General features: G+C 40.6%; 1 protein-coding gene across 4 annotated transcripts in view; it reads right to left on the reverse strand.

The window, feature by feature from the left end:
* The window catches only part of LOC133110142 (equilibrative nucleobase transporter 1-like), a 124,848-nt gene that overhangs the window by 14,441 nt on the left and 91,166 nt on the right, over window positions 1–19,241 (reverse strand). The window contains exons 1-4 of one of the 4 annotated variants that reach the window (XM_061220031.1): window positions 3,254–3,627; window positions 3,006–3,111; window positions 1,118–1,406; window positions 88–217 (exon numbers count right to left, since the gene is read on the reverse strand). In XM_061220031.1, coding sequence (XP_061076015.1) covers window positions 88–217; window positions 1,118–1,304 — 317 coding nt within the window. In that variant the 5' untranslated portion in view covers window positions 1,305–1,406; window positions 3,006–3,111; window positions 3,254–3,627. The other 3 variants (XM_061220027.1, XM_061220028.1, XM_061220029.1) reach the window with 3 other exon arrangements.

Raw genomic sequence — 19,241 nt, forward strand, 5'->3', positions numbered from 1 at the left:
TTTTCTGGCTATGTTTACCCGGGTAAACTGCATCGAAGTAGAAGACAAGGGCAAATTTCCCGTTGTTCCAGGAGTGGATCTACTCACATTGACAGCAGTCTGGTTGCCAGGGTACCGAAGTGGTCAAAGAAGAATCCACCAAAAATAGCGATGAAGATGTGGAAGATGGAGGCAATAGTGAAAACCAAGGAGAAATTCTCATCCTGTTTGCTACAGTCTAGGGAAAGCAGAGGGAAGATAGTTGCATTCAGAACTTTCTTTATAATGTATATGTATTTGTATTGGCCAATATGGTGGTTTGTTAGGTGGTTATGGAGGTTATATAGGGGGGGGGGCAATGGAGCCTTTTGCACCTTAAAAGTAATTTGGGCCAAATTTCTGAATTAAATCCACAATGAATAGACTTCTGACAACTACCAGATTGCTCACTGTGTAGACCAGGGCTGCCCAATCCAGTTCCTGGAGATCTACCATCCTCTATGTTTTCACTTCAACCCTTAGGAGCTCAACAAGCTGGTGAATATGATGTGCTTTATTAGGGTTGGAATGAAAACCTACAGGACAGTAGATCTCCAGAAATGGGGTTGGGCAGCCCTGCTGTAAACAGTAAGGCCCGCTGTCCAACCTTTTACAGGAATTTCCTTACCCAGTAAATATTCAGCAGTATCAAATTATGTATTATTATTCTTGTTGTTATTATTATTATTATTATTATTATTATTATTCATAATCCTCATTGTTATAATTATCTGTGTGAATTGACCAAACATTAGGATTAAAATGTCCAATCACAGTCCCTGCTAAAATATAAATATGAACCAGTAATCGTAATCTTACTTATTTTGACAGTCAATCAGATATCATTTATACCAGGGCTGCCTAAAACCATTTCTGGAGATCTACTGTCCTGTAGGTTTTCATTCCAACCCTAATAAAGCACATCATATTCACCAGCTTGTTGAGCTCCTAATTAGTAGAATCAGGCGTGTCACATTAGGGTTGAAGTGAAAACATAGAGGATGGTAGATCTCCAGGAACTGGATTGGGCAGCCCTGGTGTAGACACAGGGCAATAAATAAAAACACCATCAAGCGCAGGAGTAAACAGTCACACCCACCCATATACTGTGTGCCATTGAGTCCTGTGGCATTCACACACTGGTCACTGAAGTACCCACTGGCTTTCAGGATAAAAACCAGGGAGGCCCACCCATAAAAGACTCCAGCAAAACACAGGCACTCCACCAGTCCTGTGGCCAGGGTGAGCCAGTAGCGCAGCCTCACTCCACGTAGAAGCCACAGCATCTTCAGCCTCTCTCTCCCTCTATTTTTCCGTCCTCTACCTCTCCCTCTATTCTCAATCCTCAACCTTTCACTTGTTTACTGTTGCTCTTCTTACCGCATTTCCTGAAAGAAATAAAAATATTTGGTATTAAAAGTAATGGACAAAAGTATGGACATGTGGAAGCTGTATGTTTACAGAAATAATGTCTTTCATTCATAGTTCATACAGTTTTCAGTAATGGGTATTACCTAGAAATGATAATAATTCACAACACAAAGGGAAGATTTGAAGTATAAGTTACTGAGTGAATTTTATAATATTATAATATTATGACTCAAGAGAGGAATCGCAGCAACAAGGTGGATATTATTAAATTTGTCGAGCTAACTATGGCTAATTTGCTTGTTGCTACCAATAGGAAGCTGGTATTGTTTTATAACTAGATACGTAGCCTTTGCTTGGATAATAAGCATAGTATAGAGATTTTGAGTGATAGCTTGTCTGGAGTGCAATTTGGGCGACAACAGTACACGTAAGATTTAGCCCCCATGCCATTGGCTGTGGCAATTAGGACCATTTTTCAACCAATGAGTTTGAATTATTGTACAGCTGTGCAATGTTTGGGTACAGACTGACAGCAGTCAACTGTATATTTTGAAACCAGAATTTAAGGACTATAAACACAAAAATCCTATTGTCCCTTTAAGTATCGCCCCTTTTCTTGACACAAACTTAAAAAAAGACATTTACTATTCTTGAACCCCTTTGACAACAGGCATAATCCTGAAAGGTAGGCCTCTTGGGTTTGTTTTCCAAGAGTCAGAATTACTCCAAAGATTACGAGAACAAAGTTACAGAATCTGAAACAGTGGAAGTAAAAGAGGGGTAATGATTATGATTATTTAACCAATTACACTTTGGTTGCGGTATACACGTTATACTAAATTAATATTAAAATGGGGAATGTTAAATCAATTCCGCAACTAGGACTGGGTGATATTGCGAGTGAGCCACCGTTTACCAATACAGTTCAATGCTGCGAGCGAACGATGAACTGAGTGACGTCTGAGACTCATGCACGTACTTTCAGGAGGTACAAGTGAACGAACGAGTGAGCGTAACGAACGAATCTTTTGAACGAACGGAGCCAAAAGATCAGGCTCACCTAAATGAACGAACTACTTTCGCGTGATGCGCCTTCAAATGCTTTATAAGATTGCTGGTGGCGAAACTAAAGGCTTGCATACTGTGCACATCGCCGTTTTACTGAAGGGGTTTTCCAGTGTAAAATACTGCCAAAATGCTAGCCCTGACTGACATTAGACTTAACCTAAATATATTTTTATGTAATTGAAATGAACAATTCTTATTAGGAATGACAATTATCAATTAAAACGCCGAATTCTGTCAAAGGTCAGTCTACAGTAAACTAGTGAAATCAACCAACAAGTCAAAACAAGCAGACATTTAGAATGATTAATAAAAATCAAACATTCTTTATGTATGTAATGTAATGTATAGAATGTAGGCTCACTACATCTCATTTACAAAACAGGAGACATTAAAATACCAGACATTAAACTGCAAATACTAGAAAAGAGAGAAACAAATAAGCCAGACCTTGCCAGAGTATTACCACAGGAACCAAAAAAAAAGTAAAATCCTCCACCAAAGATCCCAATTTTAATACACGAGCCTGTTCCTGCGGCTATCTTAAATACCTTAGCCAGGATATCCAAGGATGCTTGCCCCTGATTGGGTGATGCCGAGTTAAAGTGTAGAAGGAAGAGGAGGGGGTCTTCTGATTTACGGCCAGAACTATTCCATCTAAGAGATCAATGTACTTCTAAATTAATTTGACCTTATATTGCTGAGAGCAGGGCTAAGCACCATTATATTTTCATGAAAATATTCAAGGTTTTAGTCTCTTTTTAATGATACTAAACATGAATTAGGAGGTAAGAGGTACCTGTGTTAGGAGGTAATCCTGCGCAGCTATTGAATACCTCTAAAAAAAACTTTGGAAAAACCTTTTTTACTTCTGCTTCCAACAACAGAGGTCATATTTGTAGGCAACTAATTGTTCGAGCTGGGCAGTCACAATCTCCATCTACATATTCTCATATTAGGGTATCAGGGACGAGCTGAAATTATACTGAATTTTCTTACACACGGATGGGGGTAACGCATTTTCTCTGCAACTAAATTACTAATACTGGTCAGAGATGGTTGTAGTTGTTTGAGAGCCTATACAAAACATAGTTTAGTTTTGTAGAAGTGTACAACGGCAGAACAGGCAATGATAATTCCTCCAGAGAAATGCGAAGTAAACAATAGACATTCTATCAATGTTTGTCCAAGTTAGCACTGGACACGTGAAAATTACGCTGACATTACCGGATTTCCGGAATGTGAGGTGCCCCCAGACTTGTTGCACAGAAATATTCTGATTTATAAAACAGTGCATACGCCGTCCCACGCCAGTTTTCTTTATAAATAGCAATCAACTCTAAATGTGGCGCACCTTTGTCAGCTTCATGTCCCGCCCACAGTTGCCTATAAATACGCAGTGAAACACCCCTAATGAATATGCATTTCACAAAGACGACAATGGCAAACGCTGAAAAGAAGGCCAAGAGAAGGAATTGCACAGGCGGAGCGTTTGCGCCACGAGCAGGGGAGAGGGGACACCGGAGCTCACACCGCTGGACCAGAAGCTGGCAGGAGGCAAGTGTAGTGTAGGAGGCAATAATAATAATGATAATAATACACGTTATTTGTCTAGCACCATTGAAAACAGTTACAAAATTAAGAGAGAAAACGAACAAAAATCCATAACAATAAACACATTATAAAACATAATATATGAATATGATAACAATATATGAAACTATGCGCTCGTATCTGCCCGACTGACAAATTGTAAACGGCATCAGTGCAGCGTAATTTGTCCGACTGTTCACCATATTATTTATGAGAATACATTTAATAACATGAAGTATTGTTTAACAATTCGGCTTAGGGATTATTTTACAACAACATATCTCCGTTTATATTTATCATTCTAAATCATATTTTTTGGGCACTCCAGGGAGCATCAATCAAACAGCTGTTTGTTTATTCGTTGTAAGAGAGGCTTTTATCCGTTTTTGCAAATTAACTCTTCATATATGATACGTGAGAGGTAATATTTCGATTTATCTTACACAGTGGTATCAATTTCACACCGTTTCTCGCGTTTCATCCCTTTGCCATCGGAGTCGCAGTTTCTCATTTCTCCAGTTAATGTGCGTACGCATGGGTCAGAGTTCCCGTGGAGGACCGCACATTTTCCCGTCAGGTTCGTTTTTTATGAATCCCAAAGTTTGCTTCGAAAGTGGCGTACGCATTCTTTTGTGCACACGCAAAGTTTATAAATGAGGCCCAAGGTCAGGTGTTGCATGATTAACTTGTTATGTACTGGTCAAGTAGAGCTTCCTGGACTAATTGAAAGGAAGGAAAAACTCCGTTAGAACTGCCAGTTAGTAAGGCAGTGTTTCTCAACCCTGGTCCGGTTGACCTGCTGTGTATGCTGGTTTTGTCAAACAACAATATCTTGATCAATTAAGACTATTGATCCTAAATGTATTTACGTATTTGCTGTCAGTAAACCCCATTCATTGTACGCAGATGGTTTCAGGCTGCCACACTCATAGAAAATGGGATCCCAACTGAGTTCACCAGTTGGTCATTTTGTCATTGAATCAATAATGGTAAAGAGAAGTCTAATTCAAATTGTTGAAGAAATTAACAGGCACTTTTTAATACATCAGCGTGGTGACTCTGAAACAAAGCAGCAAGCTGAGCCAATGGCGGCTCCTGAGCTCAGAATTGGTGGGGCGCAAAACTATCCTTCAAGCCAATCATTGATCTCAAACTGTTTTCTTAAATTTTCCTGATTAACAAATGTGTCGATGATATGACTAATCAATCAGGAATTAACACGCGGCTTCATCACATCGTGTTGAATCATGAACACAATTTACAAAAATCAGTTTTAATCACTAAGCAGTGGCAGAGACTTCCCCTGATTTTCCTTGTGTAGGCTGTCAATACAACGATTAATTCACAAAATACTCCGTACCGTTAGATATAACCAGCTCTCCCCAATTAAATATTATTATTTAGTGGCCTATGCCTTATGCATTTCATTATATTTGCATTACGAAATCGTGCACATGTAGACTTCTTTCTCCGCAGTGCGCACTCACTCTCGGAAAATAGACTGGGGCTGGCAACGATCTGTAAATGCGTAGATTGTAAACCGGTATTGCTGGTCATTCTCAAGGCTAACGCGGTAGATAACGGAGTGATGCATCTTTTCTTTTCTTTTCTTTTTATCAGTGTTGGCTAGGCTAGTGGTTAAGTGATTAGCCCCATCATTGAAACGTTTGTTAATCAAGATGATTGAGTGAAAACGGGATGAGGTCAATGATTAGTTTAAAGGAAAGTTTTGCGCCCCGACAATTCCGAACTCACGAGACGCCACTGGCAAGCTCTCTGATATACATGTCCTCTGCGTTTCAACACTATATACTTGGCACATTCTATGTTGTTCGAGTCATGCACTTTATTAGGGTGACCAGATGCAAAAAGTCCAAATATGGACAAACGGTAAGCTTTAGCGGGGCAATGCAGGACAGATTGATAATTCCGATTATTTATGGGATACCAACACAAAAACGTGTAGAACTTGTCGGGCTTTATTAAACCCATATCCCGCCTGCAGTTACACGCTTGGCCATTAGTCGGCACATTGTATAATATACTTGAACACAGTTTAGAAAATAAATTGCTAACGTTATAGGTATGCCCAATGGTTAATAAGTGTGGTCTTTATTTATAGATCATTTAGACCCAAGTGTAACAGAAACTCATAATAATGAATAAACAGTCAGTTAATTCAGTCGGAATTAAACACTTAGCCAAAGCCTTCCGAATGTTGACCTACTTCATAATTAGCCATATCATAAATTAAGCTCAAATCTAGCATGTTGAAATCAAATATCTGCTCAATTTGGTGTCTTTGTGCAAGGTAGACCACTTCACTGCAACAGTCGCTCTTCTCTCGACAATTTCTCGCTGACGTGACAACGCCACACGGTAGTCTTCATACATCCATGTCCAGTTATCTGGAGGGCCCCAGGCTTTTGCTGGATCTGCTGCTAATATTGCAAAGAGAGTGTCACCCAGAGGTGGGGTTTATTTGGGTCTCAGTGCATGTTTCAAGAGAAGGAAATTAGTGAATAGGTGAGCGGTGAATAGGGCAGCAAAAAAGACAATGGGCCTCATTTATCGAACGTGAGCCGAAATAAATTGACTGTAAATCCTTTGGAAATTTGCACAAATAATGTGAGATTTATCAAAGTTTTTGGATGTCAGTTTTTTCGTAGGAGCCAAGCAAACTTCACGAGTGGTCTCAGCTGTTTGTGTCTTGTGTGCAGAAATGACACTGCACGGTTGTAAAGCATGTGGTGCAGTGGGTAGCACTGCCACCTCACAGCAAGGAGGTCCTGGGTTTGAATCCAGGTCGGCCAGGGCCTCTCTGTGTGGAGTTTGCATGTTCTCCCTGTGTTCGTGTGGGTTTCTTCCAGGTACTCCGGTTTCCTCCCGCAGTCCAAAGACACGCAGGTTAGGCTGATTGGAGAGTCTAAATTGCCCGTAGGTATGAGTGTATGAGTGTGTGAGTGAATGGTGTGTGTGCCCTGCAATGGACAGGCGACCTGTCCAGGGTGTATTCCTGCCTTTTGCCCAATGTATGCTGGGATAGGCTCCAGCCCCCTTGTGACTCTATTCAGGATAAGTGGTTTAAGATAATGGATGGATGTATGGATGGATGACGGGTAGCTCTCTCAGTATAATGCAATGCTTGGGGAATGAGCGAGCACTACAGTCTCAGATGGAAGCCAGCTCATGCCAGTGCCGACTGTAGCCGGTGGCCCCTCAGGGGCAGCGCCCAATCAGGGATGGCAGTGTTCATTGCTCAAGTGACCCCTGTTGGCCGATCCATTGGTGTCCATTGGCTTGCTCTCTGCCCATGTGTATGATTGGGTCGACTGACTGCCCCAGACTCTGGCTGCGAAGCCAGAAGAAGCAGCTGGCTAACCCTGCATAGTTCAGAGAGGAATCAAGCTGTCTTTTTGCGTTCCCAAGCGGGCAGCAGGGGGCGTATATTAGCATGCCTGTACAGAGTTTGTGAAAGCAGGGGGTGTATATTAGCATGTCTGTACAGGGTTCGTGAATTGGACGTTCCAAATTATGGTGGGATTGTAGATGCCAATTTTAACTTTTTTTAAAAATTATGGTTTAATTTATTGAATGAAAAAAGTTATGAAACACTCATATCACACCTATGACAAGGAAACCGCCCCCTTAAACTTAACTCATTGCACCACCTTAAGGAGCAATAATTGCAAAGATACGCATATAATTTAATATCAGTCTCGCTGTAGAGGTATTTTCTCACACTTAAATACCTACAGTACTCTTCTTGCCAGTGCTGCTTTAATTCAGACAAATTGGTAGGATATTGAGCATTAAGTATAGCTCCTGACTTGAACCCAGTAGAGATACCGTGGTAGCACCTGAAATGAGCAGTTCATGCTCAAAAATGAAAGGGTTGTGACACGCAGTGTAATTTGCTCTCCTTCCCAACAATATACAGTCAGGTCCAGAATTATTGACGCCCTTGATAAATATGTGCAAAAAATACTGTAAACGAAATGAAATGAATTGTGAATACAGTTTTACCTTTTAAGTTAATTCTTGTCTATTCCTCCTCCAAGACTTTCTCATTTTGCAAAGATTTTTCCACCTGCTGCTCTACTGCTGTTAAAGGCATACTATGCAGGATTTTCACATTTAAAATATTCTAAAACGAACATGCTCAGTCATCACTATGATGCGCTGACAGCCAGTGTCTGTTTTCACTTCTGCCCAATATCTTGCTTGTCGACTTGTATTTGTTATTCTAAAAACTCCTTGGGCTGCTTCTGGGCGTGGGCCTTTTTTTTTTACTTCTGTCCTGTGTCTGAAAAGCATGTGTCTAACACACTGAACTCATACGTTCTCGGATCCAATAGAAGGAGGAGGAGGGCAGGAGGAGATGTGTATGGATTGGCTATAACAGTGGTGAGCTGGGATTGTGAGAGATAAGCCTTGGTGGCTAGCCATTAAGCAAGTGGCTGGCTGGTGTTCAGTGAGTAGGTGGTTGCCATTATTCGCGAAATAAATTCAGTTTTGTACGTTTGTACCACTGCACAGTACTACCACTTATATTTTTAGGAGATTCTACTGGCTTAGCTCCTAGGCTGAGGACATGCCTAGACTCCCAGGCACGTCTCCTCTTCTCACTATACACCATGTCTCTTGGTTCTGTTATCTCTTCCCATGGCTTTTCTTACCATTCTTATGCTGAAGACACTTCACTCTTTCTTTCCTTCCCCCCCGATACCCAGGCCACCACACAGATCTCTGCCTGCTTGGCTGATATTTCTGTGTGGATGACTACCCACCACCTGAAGCTTAACATGGCCAAGACTGAGCTTCTCTACATCCCTGCTAAGTCCTCTCTGACAATTGACCTCTCACTGATTGTTGAGGACTTTGTAGTTTCCTCCTCCCATACGGCAAATAATCTTGGGGATATCAGCCTTACCCTGGCTCCACAAGTATCCTCCACTGCCAGAACCTGCAGCTTCTTCCTCTACAGTATACGCTGTATCCATCATCTCCTGACGGAGAAAGCCACCCAGCTCCTAGTCCAGGCGCTCGTCATTTCCCACCTGGGTTACTGCAACTCCCTCCTAGCCGGTCTCCCAGCTTGTGCCATCAAGCCCCTCAGCTGGTCCAGAATGCTGCAGCCCGCCTGATCACCAGTCAGCCCAGGTCGGCTCATGTCACCCCATTCCTCATTGGCCTCCACTGGCTTCCTATTACTGCACGCATCCGATTCACGGCCCTAGTGTTGGCATTTCAGGCTGCTAAGGGGACTGCCCCACCTTACATCCAATCCTTAATCACTCCCTACTCCCCAGCTAGACCACTCCAGTCTGCCAGCTCTGCTTGCTTTGTGGTTCCCTCACTACGAGCACCTGGCGGTCGAGCTGCACGTTCATGCCTGTTTTCTGTTCTGGTTCCTCAGTGGTGGAATGACTTGCCAGAATCCCTCCCCTTATTTCGACGCAGACTAAAAACACACCTTTTCAAACTGTGCCTTAGTCCTCCCTCCTGATTCCGATATCCCTATCCCTCTTGTCTAACCCAAAAAACAAAAAAAACCCATTGAATTGCACTTATGATAACTGTATGTTTAGAACAGCACTTTATGTGAATTTTACGAGTTATGGATGTGTTGCTTTAACTTGTGGAAGAACCTATGCACTTGTAAGTCGCTTTGGATTAAAAGCGTCTGCCAAATGACTAAAATGTAAATGTCTGATAATTCAACCGACAATGAATTGATGTATTTGTGAGTATGCATGCTGCACTGTATGCCTTTAGTATTCTTTGCTTAGTTGGACCACGAGGGCGGCACGGATGGTGCAGGGGGTAGCACTGCCGCAGCAAAGAGGTCCTGGGTTCGAATCCTGGTTGGCCGGGGCCTCTGTGTGGAGTTTGCATGTTCTCCACATGGGTTTCCTCCCACAGTCCAAAGACATAGGCTGATTGGAGAGTCTAAATTACCCGTGGGTATGAGTGTGTATTCATTTCAGTCACTCTGCTTACGCCCCCCCACCCCCGACGGGGCACCTGTCTAGAGCCACATTTTCCAGAAGTTCTTATTCAGGATGTGTGTTCCCAGCCAGCGGAGCAATGTTATTAAAGTATAACATGAATTTATATTTATTCATTTATCAGATGCTCATATCCTGAGGTGCAGAGAATCAGAAATCACTACAATTATTCTGAGTAATTATGGTTATTTTGGGCAGTAGTGCTGCCAGCATGTCTCCGACTATACAGTTTCTCTCACCCCCCTCAGTCTTTCCTCTTTTACCCTATCCTGTCATTCTCCTGTCCTCTATTCATGAGCTTTATTATAATCATACTCTCCTCTTGTCTCTACAGTTTTACAGTCTGTCACTTTGGTAAGCTGGTTGGTGTGGCCAATGCTACAGTGACTGTGGTGTTGCTCCTGCAATTCCCCTGCATCATCCTGGTGAATGAGGTGTTGGATGGAGACCCATTATATGTGAGTACTGCACCATATACACAGATTTTGGGATTCATAAAAAAATTGATGTCAAATGCAAACTATGTTGTGAAGTGAGTAATGCAAATTCCATTTCCCAAATTTCTTTTCACTTAATATCAAGGTACACAGCCTTCTAGAGTCATATCCATTGTCAGAGGGACTCTTGATTCTGTGTTTTTGGTGTTATTTAGAAATATTTGAACATCCAGGCTGTCTAAAAAAATAGGCTACCACCAGTGATACCTCCCACATGTTAAATTCAAAGGTTCAGCTTATGCCATCAGAGAAACTGACTTCGAGTCCCAATAAATTAGACATAAGATTCACAATCTTATTTACAGAGGCTTCAGAAAGTGTTCAGACCCCTTCACTTTTTGCACACTTTATTGTGTGGTAGATGTTGGAAGATTGCCATGCTTCACCGTAGGTATTAGCCAGGTGATGAGCAGTGCTCATAGTGCTTGGAGTTCTGCCCAATAAGTTCCATTTTTGTCTCATCAGACCAGATCATTATTTCACTCATGCCAATAGTCCTTTAATTGCTGTTTGACTTCAACCAGACTGTCAAGTGGCTTCCATCTAGCTACTCTAATAAAGGCCTGTTTGATGGAGTGCTGCTGAGATGGTCATCCTTCCTGCAGGTTCTCCCATCTCTGAGAGGACTTCCGGCACTCTGTTAGAGTGATCGTTGGGTTCTTGGTCACCCCCGCCTGTCCAAGGCCCTTCTTGCCTGAACACTCACAGCTTTAGAAATGGTTTGATACCCTTGCCCTGATCTATGTCTTGCCACAATTGTATCCTGACGTCTACAGAGAGTTCCTTTGACTTTATGGCTTGGTTTTTGTCCTGACATGTGGGGTGAATTGTGGGACATAATTTGCACAGGTGTGCGCCTATCTAAACTTTGTCCAGTCAATTCAATTTGCTACAATTTGTGTACTCCAATGAAGTTATAGAAACATTTCAAGGATAACTGACCAGAATTTGGAGTGCCACAACAAAGGGTCTGAATACTTGCGTAAATGAGAGATTTCAGTTTTAGATTTTTAATAAAAAATTTAATAAACAAAGATTGCTAGAAATATATTTTCACTTCATCATTATGAGTTATTGAGTGTAGATTTATGGGCACAATTCTATTTGAAATTAAATCTACAACACAAAGTGTGCAAAAAGGGGACTGAATACTTTCTGAAGCCTTCAAAGCGATAGAAGTGAATTGACTAAGCATTTCAGTGTGACCACTAGGTGGGGCTGAGTCCATATCACTGACCTTTTTCACAGAATTTTTTCACAGTCAATATCACAAGCAGGAACCAAAGAGGGTTTTTAGAAGTCGATCAACGGTAGATAATAAAAACCTAGAATTGCACTTCTTGGCAGTTAAAATAAAATCCCTTAATGCTAGTGTTATATGAAATTAACATGTCCCATATAAATGTAGTGAACAGCAGGCTTTTATACCAGGGCCCATGCAGAATGTGAGGTCCAACCATACACATCCAATATCAATCAGACAACTCATGATGAATTAAGCAATATTTATAGTGTAAATGTAATCTTTGGCCTCTCATTACTTCCAAAAAGGGAGTGGCTACAACCGTGTGGCTACAATTTGAGTTACCGTCATGTTACCTTCCTGTGAGCTTAGACCAGTCTGGGCCGCGTTTCCCGATAACGGTGTCTCTTAGCGTTTTACAAAGACTCGAAAGGTATACCTCACTAAAGTTGTTTAATTTTTCTAGGCATGCTTCCGAACTATCCCTTAGGACAGGGGTCGGCAACCCTGGTCCTGGAGAGCCGCAGGGTGTGCTGGCTTTCGTCTCCACCTTAAAATAAGCAAGCGACTCAGACCCAAGAAACCAGGTGAGGTGAGTTAACCGTGTGATCAACGGCTTTCATTGATCAATTAATGCCAAGCAACAACGAAAGCCAGCACACCCTGCGGCTCTCCAGGACCAGGGTTGCCGACCCCTGCCTTAGGAGCTTGCTTAAGGGATAGCTTCTACGTTAAAATTTGAAATATATATTTTACCCAGAACTGTTGTGCATAAAATATTTCCGGTTGATGTGTTGCAACAAATATGTGCACTGGTGTTCCAGTCTCTTCTCTTGCTCCCTCTGCAGATAAACAATTAGCCCTGTGCATCCTGTTCCAGTCTCTTCTCTTACTCCCTCTGTAGATAAACATAGTCCTGTGCATCCTGTTCCTGGCCACGTCCATTCACCCGGCCTATGTCTATATCCGCTGGAGCAGATTGGCCAATCAGAGAAAACGCTCCACCCAGCCACCTCCCAACGATGAGAACGCCTTCTCTGGAGACAATGAAGACCAACCCCAGGATGCCCCAGGCTCCTCTTAGACATCCCCAAAAGGGACACTCACAATGTCTCCTCTCCTTTCCCTGACCCACTGCTTCATTACAGTGAGCTCCATAAGTTTGGGAAAAATATTTTTTGTCCTTGGCTCTGTACTCCACAATTTTAGATTTAGATTGTAATAAAAAACAACGCACATGTGGCTAAAGTGCTGACTTCCAATTTTATTTAAGGGTAGGTTTATATATTTTGGCTTCACTGTATAAAAAAAATAAAAAATAAAATAAAAATAGCCCCCCCAGTTCATGGCACCATAATTGTGTGAGATGTGTGACTGAATACTCGTTGTACCCAAACAAGTGTATGTCCTTTAGTCAGGAAAGAAGCTGCAAAAACTTAGAATAGCACACATACAAACCCGATGTGTTGAAAAGGATCATGGTAAAAACTGATGTCAAAAAATGACGGCACCGTGACCACTCTAATGGAAGAGCAGACGTCATGCAAGTCATCCAGTGGATCAAATTGCTCATGATGAGGTGTTCAGAATTGCAATCTCACCATGTCTGCCTTTTTTTAACCCAATTGAGCTTGCATTTAACCTCCTGAGGAGGAGATTGAAAGGAACCCCCCCCCCCCCCCAAATAAAGAACAATTGGAAGAGGCTGCAGTAAAAGCCTGGAAAAGCATCACAAAAAAAGAATGCAACAGTTTGGTGAGGTCAGTGTGTCGCAGGCTTGATGCAGTTATTGCAAGCTAGGGATATACTACCAAATATGAAGTGTTATTTACTTATACTCTGTTCCAATACGTTTGCTTGCCTAGAAATTGGGTGGTCTGATAGTTTCGAAGGTGCTATGTTCCAAGCAGTTTAACACATCTAGGTGTAAATACCAGGAAGTAAAAGCTGAAATTCTGAACTCTTGTCTGGTGTTCATTTTTTATCACGAATCCATCATGACTGACATTACAAATTGGAGAGCTTTGTGACAAGTATTACTGTCCAACTGCAATAGTATTCATTAAGTTTCAAAACATTTTAGCTAACATACTAGGCCCTTGTTTGACATTGAAATATTGTCAATTAATCTTTAGCTAAATGCTTCTTTGTGCTGTGGTGGAAGTTTGTCTGACATTAGAAATGGACATGCAAAAAATGTAGTCAGCCTTTTTTTGTCTTCAAACTACTGGAAGTAGATCCAGTAATTAAATAAATATAGTGTGACTGACTACTTGTCCACTTACAATAAGCAGCCAACACTTTGCATATCTCTGTTTGCAGCTAGTTATCTCATTTTCATCTTACGGCTCCACTGCAGCCATTACCATCAGACATCGGACACTGAGGAAACAAATCCTTTGCAATTATTAACAGAAACTCCACTTTTAATAACTTCAAATAAATTGTGTGACTCACGTTACAAAACATGACTGACGTTACATATATAACACCAGCCCTGTCAGCTCAAATAGTTGACCTGGGGTTTTGCTTGCTGTGGATAAGTTACTCATAACCTCTAGTGAGAGAATTATGAATGGCACAAAAAAAATCATGATGGAAGGCTATGCAATAAAATGAATCCTTTTGAAATAAATAAATGCTGTTTTTTGGGGCCATGTACAGGAAAAATGTATTGAAATTTTCTCTTGACAGATGTAATTATGATAAAGTAATCTACTGTAATCTCAAAGAAAACTTCATACAAGGCCAGTTTGTGTGTTGCTAAGGACCTTAGAAATATATGGGCCATTCCATTGTTTGTGATGACATTTAAGTGGCACTTATGTGTGGGAGCCACATGGAAAATACAAGAGGCCTCTATGTTGTCCTTTTGATGGATTTGCCTAAATGTATTCAGTGTACAGCAAAAACAAAGGATTTGGCTTTGCTGTTCCAATACTTTTGGATGGGACTGTGTGACGCATTCTTATATGCATCGTATGTATCAAAATGGCTTGAACCGCAGTATGTGTGCAATCTACTCGAGTCATCAGAAGATGAACTGAACATAACAAATGTCATCACACAAACTAAGGATTGTGTCATCACAATGGTATGTCATATTTTATGAATGGACATGACACTTCATGACAGGTGTCATATGTAATATAACACAAAGAAAATTGAAATGTGGAAGACGGAAGATGAACAAGGAAGTACTGTCAGTCTGACACTAAATACAAATGATCCTTTAAAAGTGCTTTTTATGAAGAGCGTCACGGTTATCTTTATTAGGATTAATGATAAACTATATAAAAGCTTTGTATTTTTTGGCTTTTTGTAATCTATTAGCATTCAAAATTGGGCCTTTAACACATTTGGAGAGACATTTTGATATTTTATAATCTGTAGTTAGGAGATTTATAGGTCACCAGTTCTTTAAACAGCCCAAAGTGTCCCTTCTTTTACAAAAGGGAGATAACCGCTCAGAATGTCAGCCTGTGTGCTCTGCACCATACAACTGTGTCATGTGGCAGTATATTAATAAGAACATTGTTTATCTACCAGAATGTTCCAGCAAAACATTTGCAGTACATACTTTAGAAATTTGGTCATTGCATTTCTGGTGAGATAAAAACCTGTTTTAAGGTTTAAAGGTGAAATAAATGAGTAAACAAATGAGTGAAGCGAGAAGGAGGAGGAAGGGAGAGTACAGGGCTATATAAGGCCATGGGACTAATTAAATAACAACTGGGCACAGATGTAGAGAGCATACAGGTATGTCTTGTGGTGACAGTATTATACCAGGTTGTGGCCATTGAACCTTTTGGTTCATTTAGTGAGCAAGTTCATAATTATTTAATCAGGATTCATATGATACTGTATGAATACTATGTTTTCAGTGGTGATAGCCATTTTGTCTATTTGACTAAATACTATATACTTGGTGTCTATTAACTTAACACAAATTTTCTCTTGTGTGGTGAATTTTTTTATTTTCATTACAACTGCAATTAAATACCCATTACTGAGAACTGTAGTCACATGAGTGCGCAATATTGTCTCTGTAAATGTTCAGCTTCCACACTTCCATGGTTTTGCCATTTCTTGTAATATTTAATTATTTTTTTCTCTTTTATCTGTCAGTGATCAGAGGAGCAAAAAGGTAAAGGACAGAAATAAGAGGTAGAGGACTGAGAATAGAGGGAGAGGTAGAGGACTGAAAAAGAGGGAGAGGTTAAGGACTAAGAATAGAGGGAGAGGTAGAGGACTGAAAAAGAGGGAGAGGTTAAGGACTGAGAATAGAGGGAGAGGTAGAGGACTGAAAAAGAGGGAGAGGTAAAGGACTAAGAATAGAGGGAGAGAGAGGCTGAAGATGCCGTGGTTTCTACGTGGAGTGAGGCTGCGCTGCTGGCTCACCCTGGCCACAGGACTGGTGGAGTGCCTGTTTTTCACTGGGGTCATTTATGGGTGGGCCTCTGTGGTGTTTATCCTGAAAGCCAGTGGATACTTCAGTGACCAGTGTGTGAATGCCACAGGACCCAATGGCACACAGTACATGGGTGAGTGTGACTGTTTCATATTTGATGACAAAAATACTTTGTTTTATTTATTTTTTTACCACTAGAAGGCAGGCAAATGAGTATCAGATAAATTAGACACAATGAGGTTACATATACATTATCTTACATGTACATTTTCATTAAAGAAATTGAAAATTATGTTAAAGTATGCTTTGGTTAAAAAAAAATACAAAAGTTTGTATTTTTAATTAAACATTAAGGAAACATTTATTGCACAAATAATACAATTGCAATTTTAAAAATAATGTGAAAGGCAAGTTAAAATAAATAGTAGAAAATACAGAATATTAAAAGTAGGCCTATACATATACTTATAAGGAACATTTTTACTTTATTACAAGTACTTATTCATGCAATTATCTAGTCAGCCAATTGTGTGGCAGCAGTGCAGTGCATACAACATGTAGATACAGGTCAGGAGCTTCAATTAATTTTCACATCAACCATCAGAATGTGGAAAAAATGTGATGTGAAGTGGCTTTGAGCCGTAGTTCTGCAGACAGAAACGCCTTGTTAATGAGAGACGTCAGAGGGCTAGACTGGTCAAAGCTGACAGCAAGGTGACAGTAACATTACAACAGTGGTATGGAGAACAGCATCACTGAACACACAACGTATCATAACTCTAAGTGGACAGGCTACAGCAGTAGACGTCTAACAAATAAGACTGATAAATACCTAATAAAGTGCTCGGTGAGAGTACATGATAAAAGACAATGCATATGATGACATGCAGTGAACAGAAATTGAAATTTAAGTTTTTAAAAAGCTTGTGATGTGAACACCTCTCTTCCCTCTACTTTCCCCAGACTGTAGCAAACCATACCATGGCATCCAGACTGTTGGCAATGTGAGTTTCAGACGTTGTTGTGGTGTAAAGAACAGTACATGTAAGACAGGTAGCTCAAGATTTAATATGTTTTTGTGCGAAAGGAGCTGGACCTGAGGTGGCATTCTGGACAAAAGAGATGGACGTACTGCATATGAGCAAATCAAAATCTTCTGTGCATGAATTTAATGGTTGCATTGTGAACAAAGGTGATGAGAGGTCTGTGTGCAAGCAGATGAAAATAGGTCCTAGAACTGGGCAAATTACAATATGTTCAAGCAAATGGAAATGCAGGCAGGCCTGTCACTGCTGCCCACAGAACTAGCTGGATGCACTTATGCTTTCTTACACTGCAAGTTACTTTTCACAAGAGCATCTGCTAAATGAATGCAATGTATTGTCTTCTAATTGGCCAACAACTTAAGAATACGATCATAAGAAGACACAGTAACAATCTCAGGGCGTTAAGCCCATTGCGGCTTGTTGTTCCCTGCTGATAGAAAAAGTAGCTAGGTACAGTTGTGTTCAAATAAATAGCAGTGCGTTAAAAAAAGTGAATAAAGTGCAAATATTTTTTGAATAGCTTTTAGTTAAATATTTCAAATGTAGTGGAAACATTACACATTCAATTCCAAATCAAAGCATTAGCACATTTTATCAAGTCTACGTTATTCTTTGACAGGATCAAAGAAAAGGAATATTAATCTGTTCCAAAAAATCTGTCAACATTTTTCTCTTCAAACTCTCTTCAAACTGTATAAACTGAAGAAAACTTCTCTTCACATTACTGAACTGGCCACTCCATTACCTCAATCCTTTTTTTTCCGGAACCAAGATGTTGCTTGCTTATTTGTGTGTTTGGGGTCATCGTCTTGTTGAAGCACCCATTTCAGAGGCATTTCCTCTTCGGCATACAGCAACATAATCTCTTCAATATTTTGATGTATTCAAACTGATCCATGACCCCTGGTATACAAACCCAACACTGTAGTATGAAAAACATCCCCAATACCGTGATTTTTGCGCCACCATGCTTCACTGTCTTCACAGTGTACTGTGGCTTGAATTCAGTACCCGTGGGTCGTCTGACGTACTGTCAATGACCACTAGACCCGAAAAGAACAATTTTACTCTCATCAGTCCAGAATGTTACGTCATTTCTCTTTGGGCCAATCGATGTGTTCCTTGGAAAATTCTGCACCGATTCTGCACATGCCCTTTTTTCAACAATGGTGCTTTACGGGGGCTTCTTGCTGATAGCTTAGCTTCGATCAAACGTCTTCTGACTGTAACAGCACTTACAGGTAATTGTAGATCATTTTTGATCTTTCTGGAGCTGATGAATACCTGAATCTTTGACATTCTGACTATTCTTCGATCCGTTGCTAATTTTCTTCCTCTTGTTTCGGGTTTTATTGCCATTTTAAAGCATTTGAGATCATTTTAGCTGAGCATCCTATAATTTGCTGCCCTTCTTTGTATGTTTTCCCCTCTCCAATCAACTTTTTATTCAAATGATGTTCCTCCGAACAATGTTTGGAATGGCTCATTTTACTTTGCAATTCAGAAGGAATATTTTATAACAATGTGTGAAACATTCCTTAATAAAGGACAATTAATGACACCTGTTATTCATGGACTGAATAAATTCTCTAATTAAGCTCCACACTGCTATTATTTTGAACACGCCCCTTTCAATGAATGAGTCAATTACTCAGAACAAGCAGCGTGCCTGTCATGACAGTTGGGTCTGTTTCTATTACACTACTACATCTACAAGTAAAGTATTTGCCATGTAGAAATATCACTACTACTAATAACAGTGGTTCATCAGGTTACTGATGTTGTACTGCTATCTTCTTGAACACAACTGTTCCAGTTGTTTGAAAGTTCATCCAAACAATCATGAGGTCCATGAGCAAGGAAGACATAGAAAGAAAGTGAGCCCCTAGAACCTCTCCCGGTCATTGTGTCATTGTAAGTGAACTTCTCCAATGCCAGTCCTTACATGAACCTTCAGGTGTGTACAATTCTGAAAAAAAGAAACTC

Source organism: Conger conger, chromosome 14 (assembly GCF_963514075.1).
Source record: "Conger conger chromosome 14, fConCon1.1, whole genome shotgun sequence".
In the NCBI taxonomy this organism is placed as follows: domain Eukaryota; kingdom Metazoa; phylum Chordata; class Actinopteri; order Anguilliformes; family Congridae; genus Conger; species Conger conger.